Source organism: Myxocyprinus asiaticus, chromosome 1 (genome assembly GCF_019703515.2).
Source record: "Myxocyprinus asiaticus isolate MX2 ecotype Aquarium Trade chromosome 1, UBuf_Myxa_2, whole genome shotgun sequence".
Taxonomy (NCBI): domain Eukaryota; kingdom Metazoa; phylum Chordata; class Actinopteri; order Cypriniformes; family Catostomidae; genus Myxocyprinus; species Myxocyprinus asiaticus.
The window spans coordinates 39,915,086-39,931,369 of record NC_059344.1 but is presented as its reverse complement, the minus strand read 5'-3'; the positions used below and the strand labels follow the sequence as shown (position 1 = coordinate 39,931,369).

Genomic DNA, 16,284 nt, shown 5'->3' with positions numbered 1-16,284 from the left:
AGAGGTCTGTCACAAATGCTCACCTGTACAGAATGAAGAAAAGACATTCCTGCCTCCTCTATCTCTCGGGTTTGATTGAGTACTCTGTTTCAAACAAATCACCTGAGTATAGAAATGCATCTATTCTCTGACTACAAACTCATCAGACATATTCAGTAAGTTACAGTTAAAATCAGAAGTTTACATACACCTTAGCCAAATACATTTCACAATTCCTGACATTTAATCATAGGAAACATTCCCTGTCTTAGGTCAGTTAGAATCACTACTTTATTTTAAGAATATGAAATGTCAGGATAATAGTAGAGAGAATTATTTATTTCAGCTTTTATTTCTTTCATCACATTCCCAGTGGGTCAGAAGTTTACATACACTTTGTTAGTATTTGGTAGCATTGCCTTTAAATTGTTTAACTTGGGTCAAATATTTTGGGTAGCCTTCCACAAGCTTCTCACACAATAAGTTGCTGGAATTTTGGTCCATTCCTCTAGACAGAACTGGTGTAACTGAGTCAGGTTTGTAGGCCTCCTTGCTCGCACACACTTTTTCAGTTCTGCCCACAAATGTTCTATCAGATTGAGGTCAGGGCTTTGTGATGGCCACTCCAATACCTTGACTTTTTTGTACTTAAGCCATTTTGCCACAACTTTGGAGGTATGCTTGGGGTCATTGTCCATTTAGAAGACCCATTTGCGACCGAGCTTTAACTTCTTGACTGATGTCCTGAGATGTTGCTTCAATATATCCACATAATTTTCCTTCCTCATGATGCCATCTATTTTGTGAAGTGCACCAATCCCTCCTGCAGCAAAGCACCCCCACAACATGATGCTGGCACCCCCATGCTTCACAGTTGGGATGGTGTTCTTCGGCTTGCAAGCCTCACCCTTTTTCCTCCAAACATAATGATGGTCATATTATGGCCAAACAGTTCAATTTTTGTTTCTAAGATCTTTGTTCCCATGTGCACTTGCAAACTGTAGTTTGTCTTTTTTATGGCAGTTTTTGGAGCAGTGGCTTCTTCCTTGCTGAGCAGCCTTTCAGGCTATGTCAATATAGGACTCGTTTTACTGTGGATATAGATACATGTCTACCTGTTTCCTCCAGCATCTTCACAAGGTCCTTTGCTGTTGTTCTGGGATTGATTTGCACTTTTCGCAACAAACTACGTTCATCTCTAGGAGACAGAATGCATCTCCTTCCTGAACGGTATGATGGCTGTGTGGTCCCATGGTGTTTATACTTGAGTTTTATTGTTTGTACAGATGAACGTGGTACATTCAGGCATTTGGAAATTGCTCAAGGATGAACCAGACTTGTGGAGGTCCACAATTTGTTTTCTGAGGTCTTGGCTGATTTCTTTTGATATTCCCCATGATGTCAAGCAAAGAGGAACTGAGTTGGCTAAAGGCTTGACATCATTTTCTGGAATTTTCCAAGCTGCTTAAAGGCACAGTTAACTTAGTGTATGTAAACTTCTGACCCACTGGAATTGTGATATAGTCAATTAAAAGTGAAACAATCTGTCTGCAAACAATTGTTGGAAAAATTAATCATGTCACACACAAAGCAGATGTCCTAAACGACTTGCCAAAACTATAGTTTGCTAATATTAAATCTGTGGAGTGGTTAAAAAAATGAGTATTAATGACTTCAACTTAAGTGTATGTAAACTTCTTACTTCAACTGTATGTTCTCTGTTTTGTGTGCAGCTTTGTTATGTTCTGTTGTTAATATCACTGTGGTGGACCTGTTTTTAGATAAAACAAGGAGTTTTAGCTTGAATGCCCCATCTTGCGACAGATCCTGCTCTCGTGAAGTCTCATGGACACGAAGAGGTGAGCAATGGTTGGGCAACAGTTTCACTAAATAATACAATAGATTTTTGTTTGTTTCACACCAAACCTTAACATATGCTTTTATAACAATCGTGAGTCTCATGGAATAATTTATTAGACTTTTGAATTATACTTTTGCGTGCTTTTGAAGCTTGAAGAAGTGTTCACCATAAACTGCCATTGTATGACATCACTGAGCACAACATTTTTCACAGTTTTTCCCTTTTTGTTGAGTAAAATAAAGTAATATGGGGTTGTAACAACACAGGGTTGAATAAACAATGAATGAATTTTCTTTTTTTGGTGAACTAACACTTTAAAGTAAGGCACTTACAATGGAAGTGAATGGGGCCAGTCCATAAATGTTACAATACACACTGTTTCAAAAGTATAGCCACAAAAATTAACCATTACACATTAACAGGATTAAATAGTGATCAAATCAGGGATTTAACAGTGTTATGGTGTTTACCATATTACAGGGTTTACTAGCATCACGTCCTCCTGACAACAAAGTTGTAATATTGGATATAACCTCCCACAGATTCGGTTAGTAAGCGATTTAAACCCCCTAAAATCTTAACATATTTCATTTTTGTCTTTTGGCAATAGTTCTGAAACATTGTGTAATTTTATATTTATGCACTGTCCATATTCATTTCCATTGTAAGTGCCGTAACCACAATTGTTTTTTTGTTTTTTTTTAAATAAAAGAAGGACAAGTCAAAAAAAATGTTTGTGGTAATTAACATTATGCTAACGATGCTGTCCATTGAGCTTAACTTTTATTGAACACGGAACATCCTTTAACACAGGGAAGACCCCAATACCCACCTGTAATAAGCCCTTCAAGGATGTCTAAGATACCTAGTATTTGCTTATTATCTTTCCACCTTTTTAAGTCCATGGAATTCTTTGAATTAGAGGAAGCTTTAAAACATCTATCAAGCACTCCTTTTCATAAAGTCAGCTTAAAGATTCACATAACTGTCCCTTTAAACAATCAAAACACAGGCATGCAATAGAAACCTTCACCCCCACCCAAGACATGTATTGCTTAAACAATTTCAAGTTACACTGAGAGCTGTATAAAACATTCCCAGTCAGGGTGACAGTGCTGCTTCACACATTAACTCAAATAAGACAACATAAACACTCAAAACAACACAGTCAAATTATGGCAGTCTCAAAAGGCCACCAAATAGCATATTAGATCCACCAAGCTTTCTGACTGTGGCTTTGCTTGAATCTAGAGTGCGATAAATTAAGAATCATAGACAGCTGTTTTTAACGATCTGCCTATAACATGATATAACAAAACATTTGTTTAGGTTTTTTTAAGTGATATAAAATTGATGACACTAACGTATGTCCTTAAAAGTAAGCTTGTGCAATGATATGTGGTTATAGAGAACCACATTTGCACATATCTAAAAAGACACATGATACTACTGCAGCAATTTATCAAGCAACTACAACTGGTTTAGATCTCAACATACATGTGCATCACCAACTGTATTAAATTGAAATAAACATAATTAAAAACAAAGAACATCAATATCATCTTTCAAAAAAATCAACAGAAACAGAAATGTTTGTTGTTCACTGAAAGTTAACTGAAATGTTTGACGTTCAGCAGTTCTAAAGAAACAATTTGTTGTCAACACCATAAATGATTTGGCTGAATCTTCACAGAAATTAAAGGTTGTTCATTTGTAATGTTGAGGGTTTATACTTGATTTCACCAGCCAATTTAATTGCCAGCTTGGCAATAACACTGATTTTGTCAGTCTTTAGGATTTGGTGGTCTTTTGGTCTGATACCAGAGCAGAGAATATTTTGGAACATTAACAATCAGAAATATTACTTCATGCCCAAATTCCCTTATCACAAAAACCAGAAAGACGACCACAAAACAACAAAACCCAGAAAGACAATGTTCCTTTGTTCCCATGCCCCCCTGCATCCCCAGCGGAACCGCCTCTCCCATCAGCATCACATGGATCAGATACATATCATATCATTCTTTGGCACCAAGAGAATGGCAGAAAGTTGTGATCTTTTGCACTATAAAGCATTTAGCACTGTACAACAGGGGAAAAAAACATCCCTATCATTAGGTTTTATCAACCGACCAACACTGGATGCCACAGGAATCAGATTATTTTGTCTGAATGCATGATATTAGCTGCTGTTTGAGTGTGTGAGGCCATATGAGCGTGAATGCAGGGTTTCGAGTGGAGGAGAGGGCAAATACAATTTGTTTTCCTGTTGAGTGTTTTAGTAAATTAATTTGTCATCTCAGGTTAGGATCAATGCAAAGCCCATAGACCAATCTGTAAGCCCCACCTCTTTGCTACATCTCTATACCCAGAAGAAAAGCACATGGTATAGACAATGTAAGTAGATTAAGAACAGGGTGTGTGCATTAGGCTGTGGAAATAGGGCTTGGAACCGAAAGCTAAACCCAAATTGCTGATAACCAAGATCCAGAATGATGGTTTAAAGCTGCAGTAAAATGAATTATCATGCTGCTCACATTGGCGAACACAGGGCCCAGTTAATAGTGTTTAGGGCCAGGGAGAGGAGCAGCAAGGGAGCAGGGAAAGCCAGGAGGACAGGAGTGGGTCAAAAGGGTTTGGCCAGGCTGGACTCCTTGACGCTTTGCATGCAGGCAATACCTGAATGTCGTAAACGGGTTTGGAAGAAGGAATGGCAGCGAATTTTCGGTAGTCAAACTTCTTTTCTGACAGGGACTAAAAGAATAGCAAACAGGCATAAGCAGTGGAAAGATGTAGAGAGAAAGAGAGGAAAGAAGTATTACAAAAGACAGATGGCAGGATGAATTGAGGGTAGGACAGAGGGTGAGAAAAGCAATGAAGCAGAAAATATAGGAGGATAGATAGAGGTACAAGGAAGGTGGAAGAAAAGCCAACAAAGAAAACAGATAAAGGATGGTTCATGGATGATGCTCTACTTGCTATGGACATGAATGTCAAAGAATGACTTTTATCATCAAAAGCAAAAACTAGATAGTGTGAGATCTTTCTATGGGAACTTAAATACTAGAGCAAGCATTAGCCACCCAAAACAACATTACAGGTGAAACAAAGTTTGCTGTCTACTCTGTACTAAACAAAAATAACAAATGTCTCATACCAGTCTTCCTGGTGAAGTTACTGCCCATGGACTGATATCTGTTTGGGAAACAACAACTGATAAATGTAACACAACCAAAGGTCTTATTAAGGTCTTTTTTTAATTTTTATTATTATTATTTTTATCCCCTTTTCTCCCAGTTTGGAATGCCCAATTCCCTATACTTAGTAGATCCTCGTGGTGGCGCGGTTACTCACCTCAATCCGGGTGGCGGGGGACAAGTTTCAGTTGCCTCCGCTTCTGAGACCACCAATCCGTGCCTCTTATAATGTGGCTCGTTGTGCATGACACCGCAGAGACTCCACATGTGGAGGCTCATGCTACCCTCTGCGATCCACGCACAACTTACCATGCGCCCCATTGAGAGGGAGAACCACTTACTCGCGACCACGAGGAGGTTACTCCATGTGACACTACCCTCCCTAGCAACCGGGCCAATTTGGTTGCTTAGAAGACCTGGCTGGAGTCACTCAGCACACCCTGGATTCGAATTCGCGACTCCAGGGGTGGTAGTCAGCGTCAGTACTCACTGAGCTACGCAGGCCCCCTTATTAAGGTCTTTAAATGAACCAGTAAAAGAAGACCAAGTATGAAAACACCATTCTGCATTTTTAATTGAAGTTATGCCAAAGGTTTATAAATGCAGGCAAATGGGCTCCTCACCTTCCATGGGTGTAGGAGAGGGCGTGGGGGCAGGAGACGGTGACTCCGACAGCTGATCCAGGGCTCCACGCTTCTTCCCCTCTTTAGACTTGGCAATGACCATCTGAGCCTTCAGAGCATCTTGCTCTAGAGACTTCATCCTGGAAAAAGAGAGTGAGATAGAGTGAGAGAAGGAAGGAATACAAAAAAGATAGGTGGGTGGAAAGACATGAAAGAGATATAAGCCGAGGAACAGTTGAAATCAGAAGTTTACATACACCTTAGCCAAGTACATTTAAACTCAGTTTTTCACAATTCCTGACATATAATCGTAGAAAATATTCCCTGTCTTAGGTCAGTTAGGATCACTACTTTATTTTAAGAATGTGAAATGTCAGAATAATAGTAGAGAGAATGATTTATTTCAGCTTTTATTTCTTTCATCACATTCCCAGTGGGACAGAAGTTTACATACACTTTGTTAGTATTTGGTAGCATTGCCTTTAAATTGTTTAACTTGGGTCAAACTTTTTGGGTAGCCTTCCACAAGCTTCTCACAATAAATTTTGGTCCATTCCTCTAGACAGAACTGGTGTAACTGAGTCAGGTTTGTAGGCCTCCTTGCTTGCACATACCTTTTCAGTTCTGGCCACAAATTTTCTATTTGATTGAGGTCAGAGCTTTGCGATGGCCACTCCAATACTTAGGAGTCCTTTGTTGTCCTTAAGCCATTTGATCACAACTTTGGAGGTATGCTTAGGGTCATTGCCCATTTAGAAGACCCATTTGTAACTGAGCTTTAACTTCCTGGCTGATGTCCTGAGATGTTGCTTCAATATATCCACATAATTTTCCTTCCTCATCATGCCATCTATTTTGTGAAGTGTACCAGTCCCTCCTGCAGCAAAGCACAACATGATGCTGGCACCCCCATGCTTCACGGTTGGGATGGTGTTTTTCGGCTTGCAAGCCTCACCCTTTTTCATCCAAACATAACGATGGTCATTATGTTCAAACAGTTCAATTTTTGTTTCATCACACCAGAGAACATTTCTCCAAAAAGTAAGATCTTTGTCCCCATGTGCACTTGCAAGCTGTAGTCTGGCTTTTTTATGGTGGTTTTTGAGCAGTGGCTTCTTCCTTGCTGAGCAGCCATTCAGGCTATGTCGATATAGGACTCCTTTTATTGTGGATATAGATACTTGTCTCCCTGTTTCCTCCAGCATCTTCACAAGCTCCTTTGCTGTTGTTCTGGGATTGATTTGCACTTTTCGCACCAAACTACGTTCATCTCTAGGAGACAGAATGCGTCTCCTTCCTGAGCGGTATGATGGCTGCGTGATCCCGTGGTGTTTATACTTGCATACTATTGTTTGTACAGATGAACGTGGTACCTTCAGGCATTTGGAAATTGCTCCTAAGGATGAACCAGACTTGTTGAGGTCCACAATGTTTTTTTATTTTCCTCATGATGTCAAGCAAATAGGCACTGAGTTTGAAGTTAAAATACATACCACAGGTAAATCTCCAGTTGACTCCAATTAGGCAATCAGAAGCTAAATTAGGCTTTCATAATTTTTTGGAATTTTCCAAGCTGCTTAAAGACACATTTAACTTAGTGTATGTAAACTTCTGACCCACTGGAATTGTGATATAGTCAATTAACGAAATTAACAAAACAATCTGTCTGTAAACAAATGTTGGAAAAATTACTCGTGTCATGCACAAAGTCCTAAACGACTTGCCAAAACTATAGTTTGCTAATATGAAATCTGTGGAGTGGTTAAAAAATGAGTTTTAATGACTTCAACCTAAGTGTATGCAAACTTCTGACTCAACTTTATTTAGTGTGCTGTGCCTACTGTGATTGGTTAATACAGGAAAACAAGTTAATTTGAAGGAGGCAGTCATAAAAAACAAGCCAAGGTTATGACAAGGCATCATGAAAACTAGAGATGCACCGATATGTCTTGTCTGTTGACAGCACCAAGCTTCTACTTGGTGCACCATTAATTAAGCTCAACCAAGTACAAACAAAGACTACTGTGTACCTTAAAACAGACCTGAGACAACTTGACAACTTTGGCTTGGAAGTATCTGCCCATTACATTATGTGAACAGTGCATGCGTCAACTCATCCAAATATGCAGCCTAAAGCCATGAACACAAGCTCTGCCAAACTAGTTAATCTCAGCCCCACACAGCATGCCTATATACCATTCACAGTCTGTCTGATGCATATCGCACACAAAATAAATGTCAAGTTCCAAAGTCACAATGTCCAATCTGACTGGCTGGCATCAGTTCTAGTATAATCCATTTTTGCTTTACCTGCCCCTAAACATCACATAAAAGAAGTGAACTGTGGTTGGTCATTTTACATGTTGAAGATCAAATGTTTACTGCGTCAGTTAATTTTCATTCATACTCACAACAGCTCTGCCTAAATTTAAATGTTTTAAATAAACTGTTATTGCTCTTTGCTGATGTTTTTTTGGTTTAAGGAATAGTTTTGTCATAATTTACACACCTTCATGATGTTCCAAACTCATTTGACTTTGTGCTGTGAGGAACACAAAAGGAGACAAATTAATGAATATCCCGGTTCGTCTTTTCAATACAGTGGCAGTTGCTAGTTGTCCATTTTTAAAGGGACAGTTCAGCCAAAACTGAAAATTATCTCATCATTTACTCACCCTCATGTCATCTCAGATGTGTTTGACTTTCTTTCTTCTGCTGAACACAAACAAAGATTTTCAGAAGAAAATATCAGCTCTGTAGGTCCATACAATGCAAGTGAATGGTGACCAGAACTCAGAAGACCCAATAAGGACATAAAGGCATCATAAAAGTCATCCATAAGATTCCAGTGGTTAAATTAATGTTTTCTAAAGCGATGCAATCACTTTGGGTGAGAAACAGATCAAAAGTCCTTTTTCACTATAAATGTTAACTTCCGTCGCCCTCCATTGCGTGTTCATGTGTGGCATAAGCGCGTTGGCATGTTAAATGAAACTAAAACCAATGAAGCTTTGATCACTGCAGGCAGCAGATGCCCCCACCCTAATCCTTACCATCTGGAGCCTGTAAAGCAGAGTACCCTGCCAGGAACAACCTGAGGCACCTTTCTCCCATCACGGTGTGTACACCATTCTGTTGTAAACAAACCAATCTGCACTTCTGGTTGTATCACACATGCATCAGTTCTCGCGTGAACATGCTACGTCATGTGAGAGACTTAAATTTTCATCTGTTTCTCACCCAAAGCGATCATATTGCTTTAGAAGACATTAATTTAACCACTGGAGTCATATGAATTGCTTTTACCAGGACTGTCTGTGCTTTTTGGAGCTTTGTGCTGATCACCATCCACTTACATTTTATGGACCTAGAGAGCTGAGAAATTATTTTAAAAATCTTTGTTTGTGTTCAGCAGAAGAAAGAAAGTCATACACATCGGGATGGCATGAGGTGAATAAATTATGAGAATTTTCATTTTTGGGTGAACTATCCCTTTAAGCTTTAAAGTGAGTCAATATCAACTGCCACTGTACTGAAAGGACAGGCCGGGATATTCATTATTGTCTCTCCTTACGTGTTCTGCATAACAGAGAAAGTCAAACGAGTATGGAACAACATGAAGGTTAGTAAATTATGACAAATTAATTTCTGGGTGAACTATTCCTTTAAAAGAATACTTTTTTCTGTTTTGTGTATGACAGCAGTTTATATGAAAGTATACAGTATCAGAACTTTGGTAGGTCTCTCTATAACAGACCTCTGCAACTTAAGGCCCGCGGGCCGGATCCGGCCCTCCTCATTTATCCTAAAAGCGTTTTTTTCATTGGATATTTCAGTTATCTTACATTGGTACCGAACGCAGCTCCACAAGCATTTAACATGCTCAGGGTTGCCAGATAAGAGATGCAAAACCCCCAATTTGAGATTTATACTTGCGCAAATTGGAAATATTCTGCCTAATGTTATACTTATTTTGTGCAATCTGGCAACAATGCACACAAGTACGCTCTTCCTAGCTCTCGCTTTCCCCTTTGAACAAACTTAGCGATCTCTAGTGCAATATTCTGCTCAAGGAAAAGTGTTATACTGCCACTCTGTGTCCATTCTTAAGGCTGCTTGTGATTTTGGTGCTACTTAGTTTGCAGGTAAATCTTCTCAGTGATGAAATTAAATATAAAAGTAGATATCTGCATCATTGACACACAGAGGGGTAATCATTGACACGCGAGCAAAAGCAAGCGAGAGACGAATATGTATATGTATTTTTTATTTGTGCAATTTAGAAATGTTGAAGTCCCCTCACACATGATTGTTAATCTAACTCTTGCAGTAATCATTTATCATAGTCATGCAGCGTTTTATTCAGTCGTGTGCTGAATGGAAAGTCAAACCATTGACGAGACCCGCATCATGATACTTTTAGAATAAACTCGCCCGCTTTGCGACAAACATTAAAAGTTCTATACATTTTTTTTATTAAAACCTGATGTAGAGAGTGTTAAATTGAATAATAAATTAACAGGGAAGTAGAGATGGTAAAATAAATAATTTATAATAAGCTCAGCCTTTATTCAGTTTTTTAATGCGTGATAGAAAATATCTACCTTTGTAGAGCAATACAATACTTTAGGCAGTTGCAGAATAGTCCCATTAATCACATATACACTACAGAAAATTTAGTACACAACTATTTCTGGGCTTAAAAGATACAAAAACCAAATCAGTGTGGAACATTGTATCTCAAAAGGAATACAATGTGGCCCCCTATGCACTACTTAAAGCTTGATGTGACCCCTATACCAAAATAGTTGCCCACCCCTGCTCTATAGGCTACAGTGCACCTCAAAAAAAAAAAAAAAAAGGAAAAGAAAAAAGAAACAACTGCAGGCAACTAAAGACACAAAAAGCACTTGTTATTAGAACAATACAACATTTTTACTGAATAACACATAAGCCAAGAAGTGCGTGAATAGAGGAAAAGAGAGGGTGCACTGCCAAACTGCGAAGCCAAAACTAGGGAAGGGGGGAAAAAAGCACACGTGCAGAAGCAACAGTGGGTTTAAACCTTGCAGGGCACATTCATCCATTAAAATCCCAAAGATAATGACACTATTAAATATTTACTCTTAACCCATCAAGCTGCTTAGCCCCCAAACAAGAGTGCACACAATGCTTTCAAACACTATAATGCTCACAAGCACCCCAAGCAGCACTAAGCATCAGAGCTAAGCCCCCATGATGCTTTCTGGCTGGTAAGGGCAGACCTGGGCTGACAGGAAGAGGAGAAACAGGAAGTGGGAGGGGCTGCAGCGGTGCCTAGTGATGCCCTCACACGGGATTGGTAGAGCCGCTTAGCCAGGTCCTGCTCATACTGCCTTACGTCCTCCTCTAGACCGTAAGGCCTTGGGAGCAGCAAATAAGAAAGTAGAGAGGAGAAACAGAACATAGGAAAACAGAGAAAGGGGTAGAGCTGAAAGGAAAAACTCTGAGATGGACAGAATAGATTAAGAAGGGCAGGTTTACACTGGAACTCAGGGCCATCAAGGACAAATACAAGTCTGTTTTAAAAAGTCCCTACTCGACTGTAAATAATATTATTCAGTTCAAGTCTATATATATATATATATATACACATGTATACATACACACACACACACACACATACACACACATACATATTTACATATTAGATATTAACTATATACTACTAGAGATACCCCAAAAACTAGTTGTACACTTAAGCCGCTTTTAGTAATTTATGAATATGTCATTGCATTAGATAACAAATTATAATTTATTTTAAAGATAGCCAAAGCAGATTTTTCAAACAAAATATTTGACAAAAAAAAAAATAAGTTTATTTAAAACAGTAGATGTTAAAAAAAAAAAAATCAGATGGTTGTCAAATTTTAGTGGAAAATGACTGTATTTAACATGATGACCTACACCCATGGTTGCTCTGCTAGGACACCTGTTAGAATTTGAGTGAAACAGGAATGTTCATTCATCCACAAAAGTCACCTTGAGATCAACATTTAAAAGTCTTTGCAAAAATGGCTAAGAAAAGTGAAGTTCGGTGTCACATGACGCCATGCGAGGATCGGGCGTGTGAACGGCGAGCTCTGCGCACTTTGCTATTTTTAACCCCCCCCCCCTTTCTCCCCAATTTGGAATTCCCAATGCGCTCTTCGTGGTGGCGTAGTGACTCACCTCAATCTGGGTGGCAGAGGACAAATCTCAGTTGCCTCTGCATCTGAGACAGTCAATCTGCGCAATTTATCACATGGCTTGTTGAGCGCGTTACCGCAGAGACATAGCGCTTCACGCAATTCTCCGCGACATCCACGCACAACTCACCATGCGCCCCACTGAGAGCGAGAACCACATTATAGCGACCATGATGATGTTACCCCATGTGACTCTACCCTCCCTAGCAACCGGGCCAATTTGGTTGCTTAGGAGACCTGGCTGGAGTCACTCAATACGCTCTGGATTCGAACTTGCGACTCCAGGGGTGGTAGTCAGCGTCTTTACTCGCTGAGCTACCCAGGCCCCTCCGCACTTTGCTAGTTTTAACACTTTTAATGACATAAACTGGTGAGATTCGATACACTTTTTTCCATAACTGTTCTAGGAGGACAATATGCCAAAGAATTCAAAATCTTTGGGTTCTGGAGACATTAAAAGACACTTAAGTGCTCAAGCTGACACCCCTGAGCAGGCCGCAAGCCTGGGAGTCGATTTAGTTGGAGAGGTGCGGGAAATGTGGTGAGAGATGCTGAACACGTTGGCAATGCTGACGAGGGTCGTTGCTGACTTGGAGGATCTTGCTGTGATATGTCGATCAATCACTGCCATGGAAGAGAAGTTCACTGATGTGGTTACAAGAGTGGAGGATGTCGAGAAATGGATTGATTATCTGGAGTCATCAGAGGGAATTATCTGCTAATCCGCTAGCAACCAAGGTTGAATTAGAGTGTGTCTGGGAGAAGTTGGAGAACATGGAAAACCGTAGCCGGCGGAATAATGTCCGAATCATCAGAATTCCTGAGGCCAAAGAGGATTAAGATATGGTGAAATTCCTCGATGGGCTTTTTCAAAATCTGCTCGATATAGGCCATAAGCTGGAAATCGAGCAAGCTCACAGGGTTCCTTTTCGGTGATCCACGAAGGGAGACAGGCCCCGATCAATTCTGGCCAAATTTCTGAGATCATCCGATAAAGATCTTGTGTTACATGAGGCAAGGAGTAAAGGAAGGCTTTCTTGGAAAAACCACAGCATTTTCTTTTTCCCAGAGTTTGCGAATTCGACAAGACTAGTAGTCTTCTCCCAATATTATATCATGAGGGGTGCCAGCGGCTTGCAACATCCCTTCAAGATCTATAAAAAAGCCCTGATCATCAACGATCATGTAAGACAATTAGTGTCTATGTATAAATAGTCAATGAGTTTGTTAGCTCTCACGTGGATGCACTGAGCAGGCTAGATACTGAGCCATGGGGAGCAGAAAAGAACTGTCAAAAGACCTGCGTAACAAGGTAATGGAAATTTATAAAGATGGAAAAGGATATAAAAATATATCCAAAGCCTTGAAAATGCCAGTCAGTACTGTTCAATCTCTTATTAAGAAATGGAAAATTCGGGGGTCTCTTGATACCAAGCCAAAGTCAGGTAGACCAAAAAAGATTTCAGCCACAACTGCCAGAAGAATTGTTCAGGATACAAAGAAAAACCCACAGGTAACCTCAGGAGAAATACAGGCTGCTCTGGAAAAAGATGGTGTGGTTGTTTCAAGGAGCACAATGCGACGATACTTGAACAAAAATGAGCTGCATGGTCGAGTTGCCAGAAAGAAGCCAATGCCACAAAAAAGCCCGGTTACAAAATGCCCGACAACACCTTGACAGGCCTCACAGCTTCTGGCACACTGTAATTTGGAGTGACGAGACCAAAATAGAGCTTTACGGTCACAACCATAAGCGCTATGTTTGGAGATGGGTCAACAAGTATTGTGCTCCTTGCATTGATTCCCAAAATCAATGGCAAAATTTCACAATTTCTGTCAGGGTATGCAAACTTTTGAGCACAACTGTATATAAAACAGAGAGAGTCTTTTTCTACCATTCCCTCAGTGAAATCTGCTGGTGGTGAAATATTTACCTCAGCCATTGATATTTATAATGCTTTTAAAGAATTCTATCTTGATCTCTATAGTTCCACGTCTTCATCTTCTGATGAGGATATTAGAAACTTTGTTTAACAATTAGAACTTACTAAACTGATGACAGAGCAAAAACAACAACTCTTGATTCTGAGATAACCTTGGAGGTGCTTGGCGAGGTAATTAAGGCTCCGGGGCCAGACGGCTTTGCCGCTGAGTTTTTTTTAGATCTTACGTTACAGAACTGGCTCCACATTTTTTAGAAGTTTATACGGAATCATTAAAGAATGTAAGGCTTCCGCCAACCATGAGGCAAGCCCGGATCAGTCTGATTCTTAAAAAGGACAAAGATCCAAGTGAGTGTAAGAGTTACCGTCCAATTTCCCTGATCCAGCTAGATGTTAAAATATTGTCAAAAATTCTGGTTAACCGATTAAGTTATGACATCTCTTATACATACAGATCAGGTGGGGTTTATTCGGGGCCATAACTCTTCTGATAACATTAGGCGTTTCATTAATGTCATGTGCGGAGTGGCGTACGATCAGATTCTGGTCGTGGCCATCTCACTTGATGCCGAAAAGACGTTTGATATGGTAATATGGGATTATCTTTTTAAGATTTTGGAAATGTACGGGTTCGGGAATACTTTTATTGGATGGATTAAGTTACTTTATAGACACCCAGTAGCAGCGGTACAAACAAATTAATTAATTTCAGATTATTTTACTCTGGAGAGGGGCACCCGGCAGGGTTGCCCTCTTTCCCCATTATTGTTCTGTCTTGCCCTGGAACCATTAGCAGCTGCGATAAGGTGGCGGGAGGTGTGGCTTTACGCAGATTATATTTTATTATTCGTCTCCGACCCTACTAGATCCATGCCTTGCCTCCACAGAATTATTAATTCCTTTTCTAATTTCTCAGGCTACAGAGTTAATTGGTCTAAATCAGAAGCTTTGGCTTTGACAGCATTCTGCCCGGTAACGGCTTTTCAACCGGGTGCCTTCCAGTGGCCCAAACAGGGCATTAAGTATTTGGGTATTTTATTCCCAGCAAATTTGTGTGATTTAGTTAGAGTTAATTTTGACCCTTTAATAAAAAGGTTTTCGAGTGATGTGGACAGGTGGGCTTCATTACATTTATCTATGATTAGGAAGGTTAATGTTATTAAAATGAACTGTATTCCAAAATTCAACTACCTGCTACAATCTCTCCCTATAGATGTCCCCCTCTCTTATTTCAAGCACTTTGATAGCATAGCGAAGTCCTTCATTTGGAATGGTAAACATCCCAGATTACATTTCGGTAAGTTACATAGGCCGATTGACAAAGGTGGGCTAGGCCAACCCAAGATTTTGTTTTATTATTATGCATTTGGTCTCAGACATTTGGCTCATTGGTCACTTCCACCTGAGAGAGCCTCTCCCTGGTTTTGTACTGGACAGGAAGTTCTTGCCCCTATTTCGTCATTGCAAAGCCTTTCTATCAAACTAACTGGAGAAGTTACACCCCGTTATCTCGCATTTGCACTCGATATGGACAAAAGTGTCCAGAGTGTTTAATTTGGACATTTATTTAAATGTTGCCTCGAGTATATGGCTGAACCCAAAATTATGTATTAATAAGTCCCCTTTCTGCAGCACAGAGTGGATTGTGAGGGAGGTTAATACGCTCGGTGACCTATATGAGAGGAGGGAGTGTGGGCTTGGATTCTAAAAAACGTCAAGTCTACATCTAGAGATGCAAGGGTGAGCCTTATGCAATTTAGGATTTTACATCGATTCTATTGGATCCCTTCTAGATTGTATAGGCTTGGTCTTAAAGACACACCCACCTGCTGGCAATGCCAATCAGACAATGGGGACACAGCCCATGTTTTTTGTGTGTTAAGATTCAAGAATTTTGGTTGAGGGTTCAGAGTTTTATGTGTGACAAACTGGGCACTCAAATTTAATTTAGCCTCAGACTCTGTATTTTAGGCGATGGGGCGGTCATTTATAAAGGGGATAAGTACATAAAAATTGGGTCCTAGCCAGTGTTATGATCGGCAGACAGATCATTCCTTAGGGGATGGAAGTCGATTGGAGCGCCCTCATTTCAGGAGTGGTGCACAGAGATGGGCAGGGTGGTGGCATTTGAGGAGGTGGCATATAGAAGGCTAAGCAAAAGGAAGTTGTTTGAAAAAAAGTGGGGCAGCTATTTGGCATTTTTGGAGGGCTCTCAGGGAGGGACAGTAGAGAGGGACTTAAAGTTTAAATGTGTGTGTTTATTATTATTAATTTATATATATATATATATATATATATATATATATATATATTTATTTTCTTTATTTTTTGATCCGCGTGTACTCGGCTTGGCCACAGGGATATTTGTTGGGGGTCGGGGTGGGGAAGGGAAATAATGGGGTTTAAGAGTGATAATGGTTGACTCTATTCATTAATTTTTTGTTTTGTTATGTG

The 16,284-nt window shown here is 39.9% G+C and overlaps 2 protein-coding genes across 3 annotated transcripts in view; one reads left to right on the top strand and one right to left on the bottom strand.

Moving 5' to 3' along the window:
• abcf2b (ATP-binding cassette, sub-family F (GCN20), member 2b) overlaps positions 1-16,284 on the top strand; it is a 306,662-nt gene that overhangs the window by 136,595 nt on the left and 153,783 nt on the right. The gene's annotated exons all lie outside the window — the stretch shown is intronic.
• Positions 1-16,284, bottom strand: part of scrib (scribble planar cell polarity protein) — a 139,797-nt gene that overhangs the window by 5,745 nt on the left and 117,768 nt on the right. The window contains exons 41-44 of one of the 2 annotated variants that reach the window (XM_051703552.1): positions 10,925-11,062; positions 5,661-5,800; positions 4,998-5,035; positions 4,520-4,594 (exon numbers count right to left, since the gene is read on the bottom strand). In XM_051703552.1, coding sequence (XP_051559512.1) covers positions 4,520-4,594; positions 4,998-5,035; positions 5,661-5,800; positions 10,925-11,062 — 391 coding nt within the window. The remainder of the gene's footprint in view (positions 1-4,519; positions 4,595-4,997; positions 5,036-5,660; positions 5,801-10,924; positions 11,063-16,284) is intronic. The other variant, XM_051703556.1, reaches the window with a different exon arrangement.